The sequence below is a fragment of the Phalacrocorax aristotelis genome, chromosome 3 (assembly GCF_949628215.1).
Source record: "Phalacrocorax aristotelis chromosome 3, bGulAri2.1, whole genome shotgun sequence".
In the NCBI taxonomy this organism is placed as follows: domain Eukaryota; kingdom Metazoa; phylum Chordata; class Aves; order Suliformes; family Phalacrocoracidae; genus Phalacrocorax; species Phalacrocorax aristotelis.
In genome coordinates this window covers 10,710,054-10,734,490 of record NC_134278.1, presented here as the reverse complement: position 1 = coordinate 10,734,490, position 24,437 = coordinate 10,710,054, and the positions used below count along the sequence as shown (strand labels likewise).

The 24,437-nt window shown below is 46.2% G+C and overlaps 1 protein-coding gene and 1 non-coding gene across 2 annotated transcripts in view; both read right to left on the bottom strand.

The window, feature by feature from the left end:
- HS1BP3 (HCLS1 binding protein 3) overlaps window positions 1-12,738 on the bottom strand; it is a 51,919-nt gene extending 39,181 nt beyond the window's left edge. Inside the window, exons 1-2 of the mRNA XM_075086721.1 lie at window positions 12,602-12,738; window positions 7,029-7,194 (exon numbers count right to left, since the gene is read on the bottom strand). Of these exons, the coding sequence (XP_074942822.1) occupies window positions 7,029-7,194; window positions 12,602-12,642 (207 nt within the window). The 5' untranslated portion in view covers window positions 12,643-12,738. The remainder of the gene's footprint in view (window positions 1-7,028; window positions 7,195-12,601) is intronic.
- A 107-nt stretch (window positions 12,739-12,845) lies between these two features.
- On the bottom strand, window positions 12,846-12,927 carry TRNAS-AGA (transfer RNA serine (anticodon AGA)). The gene has a single exon. It is a non-coding gene; the product is annotated as a tRNA-Ser (tRNA).
- Between the last annotated feature and the right edge of the window lie 11,510 nt (window positions 12,928-24,437).

Here is a 24,437-nt window from a genome sequence, read left to right as displayed (position 1 = left end):
CCAATAGCACTCAGAATAGGGCATGGTACCAGAGTCTCTCCCAAAAATACCCTGTAAGCACAAATGTGAGGGCAGTGAGGAATCCACTGGTACCTTTTCAAAAGAATAAACATTACCCTCCACCCGGAAAAAAAAGAAAATCAAGTCTGATTTGTGAAAAATATTTAACATCTAATTAATTTCAATAGTAAATAACAAATTAATATCTGAAAGCATTACAAGACAGCAGCCAGTCAACAAGACTATGCCAAAACAGCTTTAAAGTACTCAAAAAGTAACACTGAACCGAGACATACAAACATTTCTTTCTCCACTTAATTTTCATTCCTCCTCTATCAAGCTCTAAATTATTCATAAATCTCAATTTATGGCTAATTACACCATTGAACCTAAAGCAAATGCACACCCTCACATTCTATCACTAATTGAGCCTTTGTGAATCTGCGTGGGTTTTGAACAACAACACCAACCATAACACGCGACACAGCATACAAAGCGTGAAAACACTACACCCAAAGCATACTAATGTGCTACCCAAAGCCTGCAGCACACCATGCAAGTCAACATCCAACAGTGTGGGGATGCCCTCTGCTGGGATAACCTACCACACAGGCGAGATGTTAAACCTCCAGCCTAAACCATTCCCCACTTACCTAAGCCCAGTGCTGGCCCCTGCAAACCCCTGCCAGCTGCAGCTCCTCACCTGCTGTCCCTCTGCCCCAAACCCTGGCTGCCTCTGGCTCCTCTTCATTTTCGTTCAACACTACTGCCATCTTTACCTTGGTTTTGGTGCTGGAAATGCAGCAATAAGACTGGCTGAATCCAACCTCAGACTGATGCATTTAGAATCACAGAATCATCTGGGTTGGAAGGAACCTTTGAAGAGCAGCTAGTCCAAACACCCTGGGCAGGGGCATCTTTCACTAGATCAGGTGCCTCAAAGCTCCATCCAGCCTGACCTTGAACACTTCCAATGATGGGGCATCCACAACTTCTCTGGGCAACCCATTCCCCTGTCTCACCATCCTAATAAAAAATTTCTTCCTCATATTCAATCTAAACCTATCCTCTTCCAGTTCAAAACCATCGCCCCTTGTCTTATCACTACAGGCCCTGGTAAAAAGACTCTTGCTTATAAGCCCCCTTTTTATAGTGAAAGACCACAATAAGGTCTCCCCACAGCCTTCCCTTCTCCAGGCTGAACAACCCCAACTCTCTCAGCCTGTCCTCACAGGAGCGGTGCTCCAGCCCTCTGACCATTTTCATGGCCCTCCTCTGGACCTGCTCCAACAGGTCCATGTCTGTCTTGCACTGGGGACCCCAGAGCTGGACGCAGCAGCACAGAGGTGACACAGCGCAGGCCAGGTCTCGCAGTGTGTATTTCCTCAGGTTTCTCACGAGCTTTGCTGTGCCAGTTTTGGACCTGTTCAATTTTATGTCCTCTGGCAATTTTCCAGGAGGAAGGCTTATCAGCATGTAACAAAATGAAATCTTGCTTTTCCTGGTTACCACTCACAACTCTTTGAAAAGAGTCAATGGATCCTGTGGCCCAAAATGTCAGGTAAAAAGAAAAAGTTCTGCTCTAAAGTACATTTTATCATTCCTATTAAGCATACAAAGCCCCATTTGATTAATATTCAAATATTTTTCTTCTGCTGCCTGTAATTCCTTTAGGTCTTGATCTTGCAATTATCCTCTCCCCCTCCATGCCTCTAACTGAACTCTGTGAGTATCGTTGAGCTAAACCCCCACCACCTGTAAGTCAGCCTGAGTGCACGCACTTCAAGGAGTTCTGTCAAGTCACAATATCAAAGGCTCAATCTACTTCGCTTCAAAAGAGTTAATCATGCAAATACAGCAAAGCATGTGCATATTTGCCAGGTCAAGACCCTATTTGCCTGTAATGATTAACATTCAATATAGAACTGAAAGAGAGACAGGGACGGGTTGAATATTTTTTGCACCGGGAACAAATAAGTAAGTTGAATATGATCAAATATAGCTAGAAGGTTAAGAAAACCACTGGGGAGTTCAAAGTGAAAGCCTGAAGTTTGTTGCTAATCCCTCAAATCTCATGCATGTGCCTTGCCCCCTTTTTCAGGAGAACCTCGTGCATGAAAGTACACACACCAGAATGCCTGTAGGATATGAGTCTGGGACTCTCAGATGTGCATAGGAGAATTTGATCCCACTCAGTATTAATGGGATTTAATGCCTCCTTTCAAGGCCCCAGTTCTGACCTCAAACTCGTCTTCATATGCTTTATATTTACTGCAAGGATTTCAATGAAATGGAGGCCTCAGATCTAACTCAAGCTCTTTGGCCAGCCAATGCACACTAGGGAAGAGGATTCTTGATTTTATAGTCTTACATGAAATATGTACACCTACCATGACCGTCTTTTTCAAAGCCCACTTCTTAACACTGTCACAAAATGGAGGTACAGCAACATTGTCCTTACACAACAACCAGCTTCGGATTCAGGAATCAAAAGCATCCCTTCTCATAGAGAGCACAAACCAAGCTTTCACTTGCAGACTCCCAGTTCAAGCCATACAAGAATTAATGTTGCTTGGTGACCTCATGGGTATGCATTATGGTAGATTTTAATTACACGACCACATGCTGTTCTCCCCACCTGTTTTGCCCAGCAGAAGAGCAAGCACTGTAATATTTCTTTTTAATTAACATGAATTCTTAATGGCTCCTGAACCTATTGCTAGACTGAGCAGGGATTTTTTTTCCCCCTCTCACATCACAGACGTTATAATGTGAAGGAATTTATCTTCACAACACACCTGTATGGTCAGGAAATAGCAACTCCAATGCACAGATTTTGAGGCCCACAGAAAGAAGGCCAACATATGCAAACAGGCAACGATGAAAACGGATGAATACATACCCACGTACTTACAGTCCCACATTTTATGAGAGGAAGACAGTTCTATAGTAAATTCCTCCCAGAAAATGTGCCGTGCCTGTCAAACACTGGCAGTTATTTGTTCAGCTTTGAAAAAGAGCAAACTTGACTAACAAAAGTAACTTGTAAAAAAGAAGCAATTAAACTGGGCACAGATAGAAAGAGAACGCACTATAGGCTGGGTGGTTTTTTAATAAGGCTTGGAAGAGAGAAGTTAATTGCTGCAAAAGGTAAGGTGTGGCTAGCAGAAATGCACTTCAGATAAATAAAGCCTTTTCTTCTCACAGAAAATGGTAGATCTAAAGGCAATAATTAAACATCAGCTTTGCAGTAGTACCTCTGATGCAGTACCAAAGATAAAAACAATTTCACTCTTTCAACAGGGCAAGAGTATTCTGAACTTTGAAAGACATGCAGCTGAATTACCAAATATAACCTCAAGGTTAAGCAGTTCTACAAACCATTTGTTCTACTTTACAAATGGCATTTTTTTTTAAATTAAAAAATTTCCCCAGTTTCTAAGAGTTTAGATCTGAAAGTCATCATAGAAGTGTATTTCTTCTTCTGTTAATGCTTCACAAACAGTTCAATTAGAAACACTATGATACTGATTCTGCATAGTCCCATTAAAGCTGGGGAACAGGGAGCTCAAGGCTAGTAACTCCACAGGTCAGATCTGAAATGTCTTCTTGCTGTTCATCTGGTTTTGGCCATAGGCCCTTAACATATCTCAATCCAGTGTGATCTAGATTGCAACCCAGAGATCACAGCTAGATTAGAAGACACCTCTGTCCTGCCCACCACCTTTTTCCAGGGGTTACAGAGAAGCTGTTTGAGCAATAAATATTGCTCAATCACATTGCCGCCTGCAGCTGCTCACAGCCTAAGCCTCACAGCTGCTGCCACCTAGGGCATGAGAGTGGGGAGGGCAGTCACGTCAACTGGCTTCCAGTTGAAGAACAGCTAGACAAGGAAAATCAATTTAGCCAATATTTCAGGGAGAGAAAGAGGGGAAGGAGGAGGAAGAAAACAAAAGACAGAGGGCCTCAAAACACAGACCTGGCTCCTGAGGTAGCCAAATGAAAATCCAGAGCCAATGAAAATCCTACCATGCCTGCCCATCTTCTCTAACCTACCTGTCATCTCAGCACTGTGACACTGGCTCCTTCCTCCTCTCAAATCTGATAATTTCAACAACAACAAAAAAGTTCCCTCTCCCATCCTGCTTGCACACTTGGGAAGGCAGAACAGACACACAGTTGTCTCTTTTTCCTCCTTCAGATGTCTCATCTCACTCCCCCTTGCTATACAAATCTGATGTGTTTGACCAGCTGCCCAGTGTAACCTCATTCTTCTCCACTGTTCCCCAGTCCCCTGGTACTCTTACACTTCACATGCAAACTCTCTGGGGAAGGGTCACGGTTCTTGTGCTGGTACAATATCCAGCAGAACAGGGCACTACGCAGACACTATGGGTGCAACTCGCCTCACCTGGCAGCCACAGGGCTGGGATTTGCCTCCACATTAAGACAGCTGCCTACACTCAAGAGGTGTCTCAGCTCTTGGATATAGTCACTACATTTTGGCAAGATGCGACTGAAACTCAGCTCACCTGAACACAGGTGGCTGGTGATACCTTGGATGGTTTACAGTATCTCACTCGCTCTGTTCCAGGACAGTGCCAATGCCTTCGCGTCCTGTGTCACATCTGCCAGCCCCGTGCAGACACCTAGGACAACTTAGGGTTTCCCAAATGGTACCAGCAGATTATGCTATGCAAAGTGGATTCCCCCACACCGTAGATGCTCAGCTACACTCTTCTCAACAGTACTGTAGTGACTGGGATGGAACTTCGAAATCCGCAGCAAATGCAGACATCTAATCATAGACAGCAGATTGTTCTGCCTAAAGACAGGCATCCCATGCCACTTTGGGATACCCCAGTGCCTTGCAGCAGGTGGGCAGATATCACACAGAACCTGTGGGAGACCCACAACCTTCTGAAGGCTAGGTGGAAAATCCCAGGGCACTGCTGGTGGTATAGGCAGCAAGTTGTGTGCAACTCAACTGAGCCTTAAGCATTTTAGCCTGGAGTTGAAGCCCCCCACCCCAGCTGTCTAAAATGTAGGATGACTTCCCTTTACGGTCAAAGAAGAGAGGCATTTCCAGAAGATGAGTCACCTCATTCCCCTTCTCCCCATTGACCATAAAAGCAGGGACAGACTCAGATTGAAATATCCAACTTACAGAGAGATAAGTCAGGACAGGTGAATCTTTCTGTTCCTTCCAGTAATACATACAGAAAAGACTCATTGGAATGAATCCATGCAAAGCATCCATCCTCCAACCTCCCAGCTCAGGGTTTTAAATTACTCTCATACAGCAAACTATATATTATATCAGACTCAGTCAGCTGAAAAAAAAAAAAAATGTATCTGATGAGATAAATGTTATTCCCGTCAGACTACACCAGTTTTCTTCTTCATGAAGAATAAAATATCAGGAGGTCTGACCACAGAAGAAATCAGAAAGGTTCATTTCACTTGAGAAGAACAACTAAGTGCTGCAAATACTCCAAGAGAGAGTGGACGTGGGAACGGACAATCTCAGCAAGCAGGGGGGCCACAGTAGGAGTCTGTTTCTCCTCCTTATAGACAAGCTGATATTATCTAGTTTTTTTTAAGCGAAGAAACATGTTAGGTGACAATAGCCGAGTTTAACACCTCAGGCTTAGTCAATTTTTTTCTGGCACAGAGCTGCATGGAAATATTACATAATATAATCAGGCAGTGCTGCAGACCAAAAAAAAAGCAATTCCACATCTCCTCCTCTTATCTGCCCATGTCTGCCCTTCCCTGCCCTAAAACAAACTTTAACAGGGCTGTGCAACTCAGGCTCAAGAAACAGGTGTAAATCAGTACTAAAAAAGAACTCCCCAAATACCCATTTTTAGCCAGGACCAGTTCCTCAGCTGACATTACAGAATAGCCACATGACACTGGCACACAGAAGGAAACACTGCAGGAGTGAGGACAAGCAGTCAGGGACAAGGAAGGAGAACAGAACAAACTCTTACGCCAGCATTGCTGCTTTTATCATAAAGTTATACATAGCATGAAGAGTGCAATAAATATAAAATCTCCTCACAAGGCACCTCCTCACAGCATTGACAGATGTGCCTTTATCTGCAAATCAGACTGTGTAAATATCCATTTATCAGCAATCTTCTACAGAGTAAGAGTTACACTAGGGCTAATGGTCTACCAGGTAACCATGCACTCACATCACACTGACATTACAGTTATCCCCCAAAACAACTGAAAAGAGCAGATGTTCACAGCATGCAATAGGGTGCACCTCCTTCGAGTCATTTGATAGTCAATGGACAGAGAAATGCACTTCCTGGGAGTGGTTCAGCAGACAGCTAAAGCAGATCAAATGAAACGTACCCTAAATGCACCTTTTTCTACTGACTCAATAGACAGGCCCACTGAGACAGCTCAAGTGGATGTGCACATGCTATAGATGACTTAAAATAGGAGAAATTAATCTCATGTGCTACATTTTCAAACCTTCACTCTGCAGGTATCATGAAAAAGACAATCCAACTCAATAACGTTTTATACGGACACTTCCTTGTAAAACTCTCTTACTAAGGATTTTAAAAACCATGTCAAGGCTACTAGATCGAGGCTAATGTACTGGTAGGCTAATTCCTCTTATTGCCCTCATGATTCTTTCTCCATGCAAGTAAACTATTATACATTTATTTCATGTTTATGTACCAAGGCCCAGTGCTGATACATATATCAGAGAAACTAATTTTGTGGCAGGACTTACAAAAAGCTTAACTGGTTTCTGTTTGTTAACCCATAATGCAAAATGCCTTAAAGGCTACAACAAACAGCCATTGTTGCTTTGAGCTCCTGGAATAAAAAGTTCAATTAATGTATGTATGATACTTCCATTGCAGAAATGGTACAGAGTGTGTTGTCCTACCAAGGACCTTGACCCAGAGAGATTGTGATGACAAAGTACCTGCTACATCAGGACCAAAATAATCAAAGCTGATTAAGAAAGGGATCATTAACACTGATTAAACATTTACCATAAATTGAACTACATCTTCAGGCTTGTGCTTTGCTGATTTGAAGGCAGCCAGTCGGGTAACAACGACAATGTGATACTCTACATGGCCAGACATCATCTTCCCACGGATCTCCTGGTATTCCGGCACTGACAGATCCAGCCCTGTGTGCACATTCTGAATTTGCCTAGGAAAGAAAATACATGCAGAGTTCAGGCATTGGCACAAAAACTGACCTGCGCCAAGGATCCAGTTCAAAGCTCAAGTAAGTCAGCGCAAAGACTCAACAGGACACCAGACCCAACCCCAACACTGTTCCTACTCGGCAACGATACAAATTTGGATATGGCCTGCTTCCTGTGTTCTATCCCAAAGCACCTGCCACTGGCCACTGCAGACAAAAGGCCAGGAACATCGCATGTCTGGGAACAGGAGATGGGGATTCCTTCAGAACAGGACTTCACTCACAGGAGTTGAAGGTGTTGTCCTACCCAGCAGGGCAGGTGAGAAGATCCCATGATCTCTCATTGCAGCTTTTTTGAAGCAAAGGTCTGTTCACTACAGTTCACACCAAGCCCTATCCACCCCTTCTTAGTCACATGACATCCCCGGAAAAGGCAGAGACAGTAGCTGAAAGGGGCCACCAAAGCAAGAAGGAGCTTGCTTGAGTGTAGAGACAACTTGAGGTTTGTAACCAGGGAACTAGATTAAAGGCTGAAATACAGAGAGAAGTTGCTGGAGTGGACTGCTGGGCCAGCCACAGTTTGCATCTGTGGTGGTCCTTGAGGAAAATTAGACAAACACCTATCAGGATTGAGCAAGTTAAAGGAGTACATGATCTCTTTGAGCTGCCTTCTGGTCTTGACTGTCTGACTGACAGCCTTGTTGCCAAATAGGAAAAAGGGTACACTAGCTAAAGTATCTCAGCTTTCCCACAGAAAATCCCACTGGAAACAAAACCACCTGTCCCTTCATAACCAGTTAAAGCAGACAGAGTCACAGCATTAAACACCGAGAGTTGCCAACAGTCAGAACCACCCATGGCTCCTCTTGGAGGAAAATGAGACAAGGGCGCTAGTGCTACAGTTTACTCAACACATTTTCTTCTCCTGCCAGCTTCACATCCACTGAACCACGGTGTCACCTTCCCCCTGGATTCCCACCCAAGGAATTATTTGTGACATTTTTTCAAGAGGAATGCCAGGATCTTATTATAGTGCTCATGCATCAAGAGTAAGACCAAGCAGCTGCTGTCGGGGCACAAGAGAATGGTATGTTTAATGAAATAAAAAGTCTGTTTCAAAAGACTGGAAACCAAAACTGATCAGATATCATTCCCCCAGGGTTACCCCATGCCAAGCCACAGCACACTCACTGCTGCTGTCGCTGGAACCAAATAGTCTGCCAGAGCAGGAAGAGTTTTATCATCCAGTGCATTGAATGCTCTCTGAACACATTTTTGAGTGCGTCCTTCCTATGCATGAATGTTTGTTAACGAAATTAGAAAAGACTGCTTAAAAAAAAATATTTTTCATTAAACATTTTTTTCTGCTTTTGGGGTGGGTTTTTTTTTGTAACCTTAGCCGTATGGGAAACATCAAGTCCCATCTTCCCTGGACTTCCTGTGGATTGCAGAGGCGTCTTGTGGAATTCTTGCCTCTTTCTTCAGGAAGATTAGATTCATTAACACAGGTGCTCTTTCACCTAAGGATACATGAGGTGTACAAACTTAAAATACACTTTAAAGATGTTTAAACAATCTAGTTTCAAACAAAGTTTCAAAAGGCTCCTCTCATCATGTCAAAACTTGACCAGTTCTTTTGAATCTTGAGTTTTCCCAAGAAGGCAACCTCTGAATCTCCAATGCAAAAATGAATAAAAAGCTTTTTAAAGAGAAGATCTTGAGAGTTCTCTATAAATCAGATAGCAACAAACAAGGGCACAGGCCCAATGTTGTACCCAATCCCCTTTGCAAGCCGTGTTTAAAACATTAGGGCTTTAACAGCAGCTCTACCATCGCCAAGATTCTATACTAGGTACCTAAAAACCATTGTTTGCTCCAATTCTGTTCTCATCTTCTGCCAGCCAAGGACTTGACTTTACACTAATAGACAAAATTTTGTTCTCAGTTACACTTTGTCAGGCTGTAAACACAGAATCAATAGTGCTTATGTATAAATACGTACGTGCCTGGCTTGCACACAGTGGTCTGTTGAACCTGTAAGTAACAGTCATTATCTGGAGTGTTGCCTCCTTCAGTGGCAGCCAAAATGCTGACTCAAAGGACACCTGCCAGTATAATCAGTTGGATCTGGGTTTTTTAGAATATATCTGCAGCAGAGTCACTCAAAAGTTGTGACTGCAGGTACAGCAAAAAGGTCTATCGGATGGTATTCAGGAGTGAGTGACTTCTGTTAACCCAGCCACAGAATATAAATGACAAATTAACCTGCTTTTCACCCCTGATGTAAATAAAAGGAAAAACCACCAGTACACCGTCCTTCCTGAATGGCCCTACTTACTGTAAAATACCAACCACGTACAGATGTTCTGAGATGACCCAACAACAACTTCACTGGAAGAGCTGCTGCGTCAAAGAGTTCTAAAAATGTCATGAAGTTAGTAAGTACCTTACTGACACCTGGGGTTTTTATTTCAAAGTTTTTAAAAGTCTCAGATAAAATGATTGTAATGGAAAGCAATTAGAGGTAGGAAGAATAGATACATATTTGTTTGCTTTAGGCCTTGTGATCACTTTCATTATCATCTCTTACATGAAACGTACCACTATTATCTCTCTTCCATAGCAACAGGATTTGTGGGGTTTTTTAAGTATAAAAATTATTCCAAATGAACAGAAACCAGCAGAGAGGCTGACACAGATACAGCGTAACACCTAAAGTGCACACTAACTCTTTAAATGCTTTAGTTTCAAAATAAGCAGCCCCCAGTGTTTTAATTCATTCGATACTGTTATTCTTGTTATTCAAACAGAAGCAGCACCTACAAATCCCAAGACAGAATATAGTTTCATTGCATTATTCATATCAACGCAATTATTTTCGCACTAGTAGCTTTAAAAAAGAAGCAACAAGAGAAATCTCGTCGTTTAAATTGGTCACATGGGTTTATTGCTTCTACTCCTTATTTAAAAGTTACACTTTTGTCTACAATACAGAATGACCAGGGGAGACTCAGGCACATGGTTAACTTCCCGCACATGAATCACTTCACAGAACAAGACCATTCATACCAGTAACACTGTGCTTGCACAATCAGATCATGCAGGATTGGCATGGGACACAGGAAGGGGAGGCTATATAAAGGTCAGCTGAACAGAACAGTTTCCACAGTTCATGGAAGAGCCACAGGTTTTCATTCCTGTCTTGATTTGCTACAACATTGAGGCTTTGTATTTTAACTAATCTGCTTTCTGTGATGAAAAGCCAAGATGGGAGTAAAGGGAAAGCAGCCATTGCTAAGCAAGAAAGCAAAGTAGGAGATGCAAACGCTGTGACCAGAGAAACTGTATTCCTGTGTCTGTGTGGTCAGGAGAGCAGAGTCTGCACTTTCTCCCTTGATAAAACAGCCCTGCCAGCAGCACCCAGCTCCAACAACTCTTCTCCTTCCTTGGGTGACCCCAAAGGGGACCAAAGTCTGATGGCCCAGGTCATACTAAGAGGAAAAAAAAACTTGTACAACTAGTTTATTCATTAAAAGAAGGCAAAGTATCAGACACAAATTAGCCAGCAAACGTTTTAATTTCTGTGTATAGTCTAACTACAAATACACAGATTATTATTTATTTATATTACCATAGCAACTAGGAATTCTATTCCCCAAACCAGTACGCATAGAGTGGAAAAGGTCACAACTATACAACTATCTTATTTCACAAGCTAGAAAATATATTCACTTTCTAAAGCCTTAATCCCACACATACATACATATCCAGTTTTATCAATGAAAGCATTCCAATATGAGTGGGACAATTTTTAAGTGGCAAAGGCTATTGACTGTAAAATAAATCCAGGTGTTCAGATTTGCCATTTCCAAGGCTAAACCCAATATAAAGTCAGTCCTACAAAACAGGTATGTTAGGTCAGATATGTTTGAAGGTTCAAGGCCACTGCTCCAAAGGAAGTCAGGCCCTGATACAGCCAAATATTTAAGGATTAAAATAATGGCTTTGAAGTTAATGTGATTGAAACAGTTGCTACTTATGTCCTAGGAGGTAGGTGAGAGAGTTAGGTCCTTGCTGAATCAACACTTCTATTTCTCATGTCACATCTGATGTGGAACTGCTTCCATGCTCTCAAATATCTCGCGGGGTAAAAAAAAAAAAAGAAGTTAAAAACCTAGAGAAATCTTTCTCTTATTTCTCTGTAAAGATTGCCCACAAGTGTCTTATTGAGGCATTTCTCTTGAGGGTTCATTTGCCACATCTAGGAAGCACAGGTTTTAAAAATACAATGCAACTGAAAACAGCGCTGCTGCACCCACCTAGGGCACGGTTTCAAGAAGGTAGGAAAACAGAATAAACCCATTAACTCATTTTACCCATCCCTGGCCTAACTTCAAGCCAGACAGGCTCCTGGTGGCCTGATGGACACGAGGGACAGGGCGCAGGGCATGGCGGCGGGGAACGGGGCTCTGCCAAAGGCACTGACGGCACCACACCATGAAGATGTCAGTGTACGCTTCAGGACGAATTTGCATGGAATCGTAGAATCATTAAGGTTGGAAAAGACCTCTAGGATCATCAAGTCCAACCGTCAACCCAACACTACCATGTCTCCTAAAACACACCCTGAAGTGCCACATCTAAAGGTTTTTTGAACCCCTCCAGGGATGGTGACTCCACCACCTCTCTGGGCAGCCTGTTCCAGTGCCTGACCGCTCTTTCAGTGAGGACATTTTCCCTAATACCCAGTCTAAACCTCCCCTGACGCAGCTTGCAGCCCTTTCCTCTTGTTCTATCACCTGTTACTTGGGAGAAGAGACCAACCCCCACCTCACTACAACCTCCTCTCAGGTAGCTGTAGAGAGCGATAAGGTCTCCCCTCGGTCTCCTCCAGGCTAAACAGCCCCAGCTCCCTCAGCCGCTCCCCATAAAACCGGCTCTCCAGACCCTTCACCAGCTTCATTGCCATTTTAGTTCCTCTTGACCCACCTCGAAATGCTGACAAGGAAAAGGCGTTCCCGGAGGGTGGGAGCACACGCCGCGTCCCCAGCAGTGTCAGTGTGGAAGGGAAACAAGTCCGAGGCACCGCAGGGGGAAAGGCGGCTGTTACACCGGGCGGGCCAGGCGCCAGCAGCGGTTTCTCCCAGCTGTGAAATGCCAAAACCACTCGAGGTACCGCACAAATCCCAAGTGTCCTGGGGGCACACCCAGGGGCCGGCAACCCGCCGCCCGCCCCAGCCTCGCCCCAGCGTCCCGTCCCTCCGCGCACGCCGCCCCTCGGCCTCCGTGCCCTCATCGCCGCCGCTTCCCCTCCGCGCCCGCCCCGGGTGCCCTGCCCCGCCAAGGGAAGGCGGCGCTGGGCTGCCGCATACGGCCAGAGCGGCTGGCTGATCACCACCCTCCCCGGTACCTGGTGGTGAGCAGCACGGCGGGCGCCGGGCTGTGCTGCATGGCGCGGGGAAGCGGCGTCGCTCCGGATCGGCGCCGGCCCTGGAGGAGAGGCCACGTCCGGCTGTCACCGGGTCCCGCCTCCTTTGCCGGGGCTGGCAGCGGCCGCCCTGCCGGATGTTTGTGCCGGCCAGCGAGAGGCTTCGCTGCAAAACGAGCGCCGGGAGGAAGCCGTCCGGGCCAGGGCAGAAAACAAGAACTCAACTCGTAGTCGGCAGGATTCGAACCTGCGCGGGGAGACCCCAATGGATTTCTAGTCCATCGCCTTAACCACTCGGCCACGACTACGCCGCCGGGCGGCTCTGCTCGCGCCGCAGCCCCACTAACGCACCCTCCGCTCTCCTCTACGGCGCCAAAACACTTCCCCCAAGTCTCGGTGGCCTCCGTGCGCCCTCCTCCCAGGTGGAAACAGCTCGCACGCATCCATCGGCCTTAAAACAATCGGCGCGGTGCTGCTCGAGAGCGTTAGCTGTCACAAAAACCAGGCTGGGTGCCGCCGCCTCCTCGGCGGCAGCCCTGTGCCCTCCGCCGGCGCAGAGAGCGCGGCCGGGCGCAGGGTACTTTATAGAATCATTAAGGTTGGAAAAGACCTCTAGGACCGTCAAGTCAAACCGTGCTGCAAAGCCCCGCGGGCCTGGCCACAGGCTTGCTCAGAGGTGCTGGTTGCTCCAACCTTTACTTTGCAAAGAAGGCAGCAAGCAGCTGCTCCCCCTGCTGCCCCTCACGGGCACCCACAGCTGGCCTGGGGAGCCCCGCTTCGTTTTCACGCTTCTTTCATTCACCTGGGTGCTTTTTTACCTCGGTGCTTCTCTGCACAGGTGTGCAGAGCTTCTGAGGGAAGCACCGAGGGAAAAAAAAGCTTCGCACCGGGCACAGCTTTCTGCTGTCGGCAGCTCACGCCTCAGTATCGCAGCAGAAACCTAAGGAGGTGCTGGGGAATATTAGAAAAGCAATAGAAACCAAACTCTGCCGCTGCATCAGTGCAGCCGCCCCCCCCCCCGAACAGGCTCTGCACCCCGAGTGGGTACGCAGCAGGGTCCAGGGGTGCCCCCAGAAAGGAGCAGCCCCTAGAAGAGGACCTGGTGAGTGGATTAGGGCCTTTCATCCCGGAAAGAAATAGCTGAGGAGTTACAGATTTGATGGAAATCTGTAAAAACCAAGAGAGATCCAAAGGTGGCAGATACAGAACAATCTTTTGCTGCCTCTGGTGAAACAAGAAGTCTGAAGCATGAAACTCATGAGACAAGGCAAACAAAAAAGGGAGACTTCATCAGTGGAGTTCTTTCCTAAATTCTGGCTGTTTTCCCTCCCTGGCTATTGCCACTGGGAGCCTTTTGTTAAGCAGAGTATAAATACCACTGCAGGGCTGCAGCCTTCCTGGCACAGGAGTTGTTGTCGCCAGAAGCGCTGCAACCCACTGGAAAATGCTTTTGAAACATGAATCGCTCTCATGCAGCCTCTGAAGGGTTAAAAAGCTCTGGTCTGGAGTTCCTGAAAGCCTAAGTATATCCTAAATAGTTACATGTCTAAACTAATTACTTCTCTAATGGCATTTTTATCCCTGATTGGCTTCCTGGGTAATCCAATTTATTCAGATAGTAACAAGGAGTAAGAAGCTGGCAGTTTGCTGCCTGAAATAGCAAAAATAGAGCAGGACCTGAGCCACGAGCCTGTGCTGAGGCAGTGCCTGTTGTATGGTGTCTGTCCAAATGTTGCCAAATGCACAAGATGCTTCAGAAACAGAGGCTCTTCTCCCCAGACAGAAGTGTCTGTTCATCCCCAGTATGCTGCTGGGCCCTGTCTTCAACCTGGAGAGGTTATGTGCTCTATGCGGGTGTGCTCATGAAGAAGCCCAAGCGCTGCCTATTTATCTGATTTCTTAGCAAGTCTCATCATACGTGGCATTTTTATAACTCCACAGCCTGTACCATCAAAAGAATCATGTAGTTGGAAAATAAACCAAACGCCTCAGTGTTGCTAACCTCTGAGGTTGTGGAAAAAATCAGCTGACTTATCCATGAGGTTAGGGTAAGGTCTTTCCTCAGGTCGTGACTGTGCAGAGTGAATCTCAGCATAAAAGGTGCACAAAAATCCAACCTGACAGAAAAAAAGAAGTGATATGCTGGTAGAGCTGTCTGCTGGAGCTGAGCAACAGTCTTGCCTTTTTCAGAAGCAACCCCCCAGAATATTTGGAGTTTAATTCCTCTGTTGCTTTGGATGCTACACAGAAAAAGTCTTTCATTGGACCCTGGGGTTTTTTTTTTTTTGCCTTTTTTTCTTTTCTGGCCAAAACCAACACATTGATGAGCATTGGCCAGACCCTGCACCCAGGCCATCAGGCACAGTGGCACTGGGATTCATTAGTGTAGCTGATCTTCAACTGGGAACCTGCAGGGGAAGGCCTATGGGAGAATGTGCAGCAAATCTGAGAACCAATAACAGTCATCACTAATAAAGTTATGATTTCCTGCCAATATTTGGGTGACCTTCAGCTGCTCCTCTCACCTTCATGGGTCTCCCTTGCCTCTGTTCAGTTGTGTATGAGTGAAGGAAAGAGGAAGAAACTCTCTAAGTTTCAGGGCTCTCTTCTTTGGGACTGCTGGCTTTTTTGCTGCCTCTTAACTCTCCAGTGCTGACTGGTTTGGTAGGTTGCTTGATTTATTTTTTTCCCCCTTCCTTTCTGGACCATCAACAAACTGAATCAACATACTCATAGTCCTGGTTTAGCGGCAGCTCAGCCCCACACAGTCGCTCGCTCACTCCCCCACCGGTAGATGGGGGAGAGAATCAGAAGGGTAACGCTCGTGGGTTGGGATAAGAACAGTTTAATAATTAAAATTAAAAGAAACAACAACAGAAATGCAATGTAAAGGAGAACAACGAGAGGCACAAAGCCCCGGGGGAGGGGGAACGAACCGCTGAAACAAACCGTGCGCGCCGCAGCCGCCCGCCGACCCGACGCCGCGCCGCTCCCGCGCTGCCACTGCCCCCCCCCCCCACTCCCCCCCATATACTGGTCATGGTGTCACGTGGTATGGGATGAACCTGCCATTGGCCGGTCGGGGTCAGCCGCCCCCGCCATGGCCCCGCCCCTCCCAGCCCCCCCCCCCCCCCGCCCCGCCACGCGGCAGAGCGCGGGAAGCTGGAAAGGTAGCCGACCCCCACAGTGAGGACAATTAACCCCTTCTCAGCCAAAACCAGCACACTCGTGCAGTCAGTATTCAGTAGCCTAAATGATGCATAGCTGCAGCATCTCCGTAACAAAACTATTAATGAATTTGCATAGAATAACTGCAAAACAATCCCATATTTTTTTACTGCAGGTATGCGTGGTACTGTGTTAGAGCCTCAGCGGTTTCTGACTAGATGAAGCAAGGTCAAAGATGACTGCTCCAAGTAGAAGATGCTCAAAGAAAAGGAGACCAGTCTGATTTCAGTCAAAGGCCTCTAGAAAGTGAAGGAAAAGAATGAATGGGAGACAAGTAATTAAGCTCAGTAGGAGGTTGAAGGACCTTCATTTGTGTTCAAGATGTCTGAGTATTGGGAGTGTCTGTGTAAGAGGAGCTCTTGCTGACAGACAGTATGATCCTTAAAACCTAAAATAGTAGCCCCCACAACAGAGGGGTAATGGAGAAGCCAGGTTTTAAACAAAGAATTTAAGGAGAGATGCATATAACCTCCACAGCTGGTGTAGGTGTTTCATGAATCAAGTGGCTGTTTCAGTTTTTACCATCACCACCATAAAAAAAATCTTTTAGCTGTCATTTCACAGAAATAAAAGGAAAATGTGATGAGTTATTATCAGAATTCAAAACTCAGATACCTGGTGTAGGTAAATTCCAATTACAATACAGTATCCTTACAAATATCCTGATTTTGGAACAACTTTAGAACATTTGGGTTTGATAATGTGGTTCTGGTGATCTGGGAGCAGCCACTACATAACCACTTTATGGCCTGCCTCCTGAGCTGACTTCCACAAAAACCTTCTTGTCACACTGAAGTACTCCAAGTTTCCACTGTATCTAGTGGGTTATCACTTTGTGCTATGAAACAAGAACTATCTTCCCTCAGAGCAGCTATGTTCAGCACTGGCAGGGCTCTTGGAGTGGAGGGCTCCTGGGGGCTCAGGAGTGGCTAGTAAATGAGTTGATATCGTAATTTTTCCCCACCTCTTCATGAAACCCCTTTCATGACCAAAAAGTGTTTCTACTGTCCTTCCACGGTACATATCAGGTCTTCTACTGGCTGACTGCACATGCAGGAGCAGGACCTGCAGGTGTTTCCTTCAACACAAGGAAAAGCACTGAAAGGCTGTGTAATGGGGAAGGGGTTGGGACGTTACCTTGTGCTCCATGCACGAGCTCTTATCCGACAAGGCGTGCATCCCCTGCGACCCTGCACCACTCCCGCATCAAACCTCTGCCCTGCGGGGTCACAGATCAAGAAGACCCTGCTTTAAGCCCTCCAAAACTTTGCTCCCAGACACTCAGCACTGGCCCATGATGTGTAGATTTTACAGAGACACCCAGGTGGCGGTTACTCCAGCTCAGGCAGAGGGAGCATTTGCTGTATTTGCCTCCGGACTAATGTTTCTGACCACTAGAGAGCGCTCAAATACAACCAGGGGCGGGTTGCTGGTGCTAACTGCGATCCCCGGCTGTGTCTCACCCTTTTGGAGCCAACTGCAGAGCTCACGTCTGGCACCATTCGCATTATTGCACAGGCAATCCCAATGACTCCAGTCTAACCCTCACCTAATGCTCAAAACCTGACTCTGGGACCAGTTATGCTAGGATTTTCTACAGAGCTGAAGCCAGTCAGTGATATGACTGCATCAGCAGTTAGGGCTGATGTTTGTGTTTACTTTTTATACACAGTTTTACTCCCAGTAGCTGAACTAAGAGCCTTTCACTGACACATAGCCCAGAGGAGTTTTCTCAGCCACCTGCCTCAGCATGAAGAGGGTTGTAGGGGACCGAGTGGGAGTGGGATGAGAAAAGGGGAGAAGAAAGAAATGCTAAGGTTAGAAATCAGCAGTCTACAGCTCCTGTTCTCTGTGATCTCTCCTTGCATTAGCACAGGACTTTTCTGCCAGAGAACAGATCATTCTCCATCCAAAGGCCTGGGGCAGAGCAGACAAGGAAATATAGGGAGAAACGATGGAGGTGCAGCAACCATCCCCCGCCCCAGCGCTCAGAAAGGGGCACAAACATATTTACCCTCTTTTGTCACACGTGACTCGAAAGATCTCCCCTTGGCCCTCCCTGTGACAACCTAAAAAAAACATGTGAAAGGAGTTTGCAAGGACTTGGGCAAGCTCAGATGGCTTGAGGGCTGGCAGGTGGCTGCAGAGCTTGTGATCTGACACCTATGAGATAACCAGGTCCTCTGCAGAGCTTATGGTCCAACGCCTATGAGATAACTGACAACCAGGTCCTGGCCTCCTTGGGGAATGGCTTGGTGCCAAATTGGGGACCTGTTTGGTGAGCAGGCAATGGGAAACACCGGTGGCGAGGAGTGCGTTGGAGGGCAGCTGTAGCAGAGACCACAGACCTGAGAGGTGAAGGGGATGGTCCTGCCTGCCCCTTCAGCCCTTTCTGGGACATGGAAGAAGCAGGTTTGCACCAGGTAGCCTTTTGCCACATATGCTGGAGAACTGCCCACTGGCCATCTTCTGCAGGCCCTGAGTTCCCACAAAGGGTTAAAGCAAGGAAGAAAAACCTCCTAAAGCCTGTTAAAATATCGAGCGATTTGTGGCTGGGGTGGGTTCGTTCAGTTAGATGCAAACGGTCTGCAGTCCTACAGCTTAATCCCTCTCTGTTCCCCATGAAGGCACGAGGGGATGGGGGGTCTCCATCACGGCCAAGCTGTGACCCCATGAACTCATTGCAGGGTCACGTCTGTCTCCCAGCCGCCAGGCAGAGACCAGCTCTCGCAACACTGCATCCCTGCCTGGGTGTGATTCTTGGCAGCTGGTGGATTTACTTTTCATCTCCCCCAAGACAGCAAGCGAACAACAGTGAGTTTATAAGCCCAGGGGGAATCATCCACCAAGTTTTGAATCCCTGGCAGAGGACTCTGCCTGTAATCATGGCAGGATGAGGAGAAATCAGAGCCCTGCTTAGGGTATACTAAATAAAATGGAGAGAAAAAAAGCAAGGGCAGAGGAACATATTTAAAAACAAAATACATTGGCTATAAAAACACAGTTTAAAAGCTGAACGTGAAACTTTTTTCAGCCTTGATTTGTATTAGGAGTAATTAAATATTATTTAATTACTGAAAAAGGCTGCACTTGGGTAATAGGATTCCAGTGAGATGACCAGTCTCTTTATCGCTCCTACCACTATTTGTTTTCAGATGACAATTACAAAAACCAGATGTGAATCACTAGGAGATTTTATATTAAGACTGGGCTTCTCTGTGAGTTTCAAAGGTAGCCAAAATGGTAGATTTAAAGTTCACTCTTGTGGTAAGGTTGTTGATAGCCTGTTAAGGCTACACACCTCCTAAACTCAGGATGGATTTATTCTGGGGACAAGGGAGGAGAGTTATATAGCTGTTCTTCATTATGCCTCATGCCCCTTTAAACAGTTAACCTGTAATATGATGAGCCGTATGTCAGGAATAATCTAGCAGAAACCATAGGTAATCCCTGCTGAAAGATAAACCTTTCTCTTGACCTGCTACAGCCCTGGAATTAAAATTCCACCTCTCTCAAGTTTGGGGATCCTAGGTAAATCATGGATAAATTTCATGGTAGCCAGTGAGGAAGAAAAGATGAGATTTCCTGGTTTGCCCCAGTTTAATAAAACCAAGCCTTAAAATACAAAAAATTGTCTATATTATTCAAAATCACAACTACAGTAAATAGATAGTAGACTTTTTTCTTCCACAGAAAGGATAGTTTTGGGGTAGTTGACTCTCTACATAGGTGCAAGGAAAAGAGTATTTCCCCAGATCAAGGAAAGGTAAAGGAACAGTCACTAATTGCACAAGTTTCCAGGTAGACTCCCAAATATGTTGCCAAGTTTTTCAAGTACATCTTTACCACATACCTGACCTAAGGTGTTGCCCAATGACTTTACCTTGGTTTCCCTCACTCCCACCAAATAAGCTCTGGAAGTGTTTATGTCCATGCTAATTTATTTGGTTGGATGAACAAGAGCCCAAGGTCTGCTTGGCCTTGATGCTGACTCCTGGTTGCTCATTACCTGTGTGAAGTGTGGAGGTGACTCCCTTTATGAAGATCCTGCCTGCAGGAGTAAGAAAAGGCTGATGTTCGTGGAGCCCCAGGGCCCTTTGCAGAGCTACCCATCACAGCACAGTTCAAGACAGTCAAGTTAAAGCTGGCCAGATTTTGTTCCTGGATTTCTTTTTAAAATTAGGAAATATTTCAGGGACACTGTTGGAAGAGTTCCTCCAATTTATGAGTGATTCTGGACCTGACTGAAATTCTCCCAAATGGAAAAATTTCAGCTTTCTGGATTAGCAAGAAAAAGAGAAGGGGCTGGGAGGTGAGACGGTGTTAGTATGTTATTCTTTAGCATCTCCTCCTAAAAAAAGGTGTATGCAATTGCTCTGTCTGTCACTCCATGTGTCTGCCAGTCTGTCTGCTCCCCACCTAATTACACTGTAATAACCTGATGTCCAGTTTTAACCAAATACATCAGAAGAGGAGATGGCTGGACAGCTTTCAGCTCCTCCAACTATAGTAAAAACCTGGCAGCTCAATAGGTGAGAGGCCAGAATTTGCGTCCCTCTAAGGGAAAGACTGAAGCATAAACTCAGCAGATACCTGTTTGATTTGGCTTGCCAGTAGGCCAGCTGCTTCTTGTGTACCTCCAGTGTGGGATGGAAGTATAAGGGAAGTACAATACAGATTTTTTGGTAAACTGAATTGTTTTCATTCTGCTGTTCTGTTTTCAATTCAAGGTAACCAATTTGGCAGATGCTATGAGGGACAGATTACAGTGATCAAACCGTTTCTTGCTGCCAGCAAGGCAGGATAGAGCTTCCCAGTTGTCCAAGGAGATCTGTAAGTACGCCTCTGTCACATAGCACGACCAGTACAACCTGTTTTGTCAACCAGTCATTTATACACAGCCATAGTAGGAAGGTGGATACCTTTCCAGGTCAATACTATTTAATCCAGGAGCTGAGTTTTGCTCACAGGTGTTTTACAACAAACACTAAGTCAGATGCTCTGGTTCTTACTTAGAAAGTGGCTGTCAGTCGGACTCTGGGTTTCACTGAGTCATGGACATGGGCTTCTGAAATCTGTGGTTTTTAATGAAGATATTAGTGGTTGCAGTTGTAGAAGTGTTACAAACCAGTAACAGTTTGTCTATAGTATTTCCTTAACCCTTTGCCCAAGCTGCCTGCAAGAGCAGACAAGGACCCATTACTACAGAGAGGGGAAAACTAAGATGTGGGGGAGTGTGGCTGTCCCATGGTCTCTGCCAGCTCTGGCTTAGGTCCATCTCCAGGGCAATGCTCTTCATTGCTCTCGCTGCCAACTTCTCGGCTCCCCACCAAATACCAAAGGTCTGGACCTTTCTTTCCTCAGAACAAAAGCCACTGTTTGTTGGATAGCTAAGGTTCACCCCAACCTTGCTGGAATCAGCTTTTGAAGGAATGAAGTCAAGACTACAGACAATCTTGACAACAAGATAGGTTTCCACCACACAAGCCCATCAGCTACCCTGCCCTGGTCTCCGGGGTCTCCAGCGCTCCATTTACACAAGTAAATTAAATAATGCCAGGGAGCAATGTCAGAATTGTCACATTGTCAAAAGGATCCCTGGCATGTTTTCAGCTGTTTTCTGCTGAACGGTTCCTGGGGGCACTTCAGTTGATAATACAGGCTGGGGACTATTCGCAGCTGACAGCTTGTACATGGCCATCAGCCTTGGTAGCTGAGGGAATTTAGCCACGTGGACATGGGCTGATCCACAGCAACTGACCTTGGTGCAAAAGAGCAGTCCTACAAACATTTAATTTAAAAATAGATATAGCCTAAGTGGCTAGGTCTACTCGCACAATTATGTCCACCTGGAGGGCTCATGGGCTGAGTCTTTACAATCACAACCTGTCTTATAAATACTGTGTCCACAAGCCATCACTGTACAGAGGAAAGAACTACTGAGAAGATTCAGAGCTGGGTTCACGTGCAGTTTCCACATCGCTAAATCATCAAGGCCCAGGAAGACCTTTAACTGTCCTTGTGCCTTTGGCTCTTATTAAAAGTGTCAGCCCAGACTTAATCTGCACTGCAGGGTGAGGCCCTGCAGAAAGGATAGAGGCAGAATTTAACACCTCTTGTTCCAAGTGCAAAGTGCTTGTTAGCAAACCGGCAGCTGCCTGCCAGGCAGTCATTTCATTTCATGCAGGAGCCAGTGATATCAAATCGTTTTCAGCTGCACTTCTGGACACAGAGCGAGGAGCCCAAGATGGCATATTTTGAATTGCTAACCTGGTGGGATCAATGTGTGAACCACAGAAATAGGCAGAGCTCCCCGTACACTGCTGAAGTGACCCCCACACAGTGGTGTGCTCCTCAAGGATTTCTTCAATATTAGAAAGTCCCATCTTACATATTTTTTTCCTACTAAATTCTGATGATCTCCTCATAAGGGAGTGTGCTTTGCTCAGGTGCTAAAATAGGCACCAGCGGTCTCTCTGCAGGCTGCAGGGCACCCGAGACATCCACACGGTACTGCTAGATGAGGCAGGAGGTGTAGAACAGACTCACTCTTTTCTGAAGCAGCAGCCGGAGGTCTGGATGTCTCAGGTGGCACCAGATGCTCACATTTAAGCATCTGAGATGGTCTCAAGTGCCTGAACCTGCACGTGAGTGTTTGGGTGGGTAGGGACAGGCAGGCAGGCAAGGCAAAGCAAGCTGTTGCCTGTGTCAAATATGAAAGGCAGAAACACAGGTCACCTAAACACTAATGTCAGCACAGCCCACACCAACAAGCAGTCTCTGTGAAGAGCTGTAGATGGGCGGTTGTGAACAGGTGCCACTGTGATGTATTAGGAGAGAAAGGTCGTTGCTAACAGGGTGTTTGACAGTTCACCCAGTAACATGTACCTGTGGCTTTGCCCACACAGCTGCCACTGCCCAGAGGCCTGCCTTTACCTTTGGTGGGAGCACTAGATAAATACGCAGGGACTGCAGGATTTATTACATTGCATATAGCTCCTTTTAGTGCATCTGTCTAGGCAAAAAAGCTTGTTTTGACCTATATAGTAAAACTATGCAAAGGACCCTTAAGCAAGGTGTGTTTTTCTCATTTTATTAACTTGAGAGCTCTTTGAGATAGAGTTGGAGCAATACAAAATGAGATGAAGCTTCACCTGATACAGCTACAGTAAAAGCTACCTTTTGCTGCACCTATTGCTGCAGCTGATCCTGCAACTCTTACACACTCAGAAGTCCCTCTGACAGCATGGCACGAAGAAAAAGGGGTGTGCCCACATGATGTATTCCTGTCCACAGCCAATTTTCCATCTCCCTCTCTTATATACGGTATATACTTGTACTAGGCTGCTTTGCAGATGTTTCACAGCCTAAGGGGAGAGAAACCAGAGTTAGTGTCTTCCAGACTGCTAGTACTTTCCCCATTTCATCTGTGCATCGGAAAAACACCTTGCACCGAGGTGTGCTGCTATAAATCCTTTCACCGGGAGATGGTGCTCCCGCCCCGGGAGTGATCCCTCCCTGCATGCCCGGGTGCTCCCCGGTACTCATCTTTCTGCTGATGCTCGGTCCCACCGCAGCCACCCAGCCCCGCTGCTGAGGTGGCTCTGGATGGCCCTGTGGGACGGTTTCTTCTCCGCTGAGCTTCTCATGCTACTCAACAGCTGAAGGAGAAAGAGGCCCAGGGCACAAAATGTCTGCAAAAATAGTTGGAAAAGGCAAGATGGAAAAGGAAAGCAGAAACTGTGTAGTTAAAATGCAGAACTGGACAGGAGGCCAGAAGATATGGTGATGGTAAAAAGTAGTTTATGAGCTGCTCAGTTTGTGCCATGGTCTGTGCTGGTCTTTGTGGGGCCTTTTAGGTGAGAGACATTTCCTAACTGCCAGGTGCCCAGCCCAAATCACCCATGGTCCCTCCGTTGTGGAAGGACGTACTACCCCAGCAAGAAGGTCAGAGAGACATAGTCTTTGAGAGAAGTAATCCAGGCTATGTGAAGTTGCAAACAGGACTTTGGACCACATCCTTTTCCCTACCCAGAGATCCACCTTCCTGCACACGTCCTCCTCCTCAAAGCCCAGCAGAGCAGCAGGCACAGAGGAGTGAAGGGAGAAGGATTGGCTGAAGCAGAGGGGTGGCGCATCTACTCTGGCCCTCTGTATGCCTCACCCGGCCCCTGCAGCTCCTTGGTGTTCCCAGAGTAACTGTCAAGTAAACCGAAGGTGGTGTCTCCAACTAGGTACATTGCTTTGTTAGCTGCGCTTAGGTAGGATGGGTCCACCTGTTGATTCCTGCTCAAGGTCTTGTTCCCAAAAGGGAGGGAAGTGAGTTCTTGGGGGCAGGACTTTCTTTGCCAGACCCCTGTCACTCTGAAGAACTACTGGGCTGACCTTAAGGACTTCAGAGTTTGGCTCCATTTGGATGATCTAAAGCAGAAAATAAAAGCATGGAATTAAAAGCACTGAAGTGAACGAGAGAGCAAAAGTAGCTGTGTAACAAGGAATAAGCAATACCCAAGGATGGGAAGATAACCTAAAGGGGGGAGGCCCCCCCCCCCTTGTTCATAGTGGTGAATACCTGCTCCCAAAAAGTTAG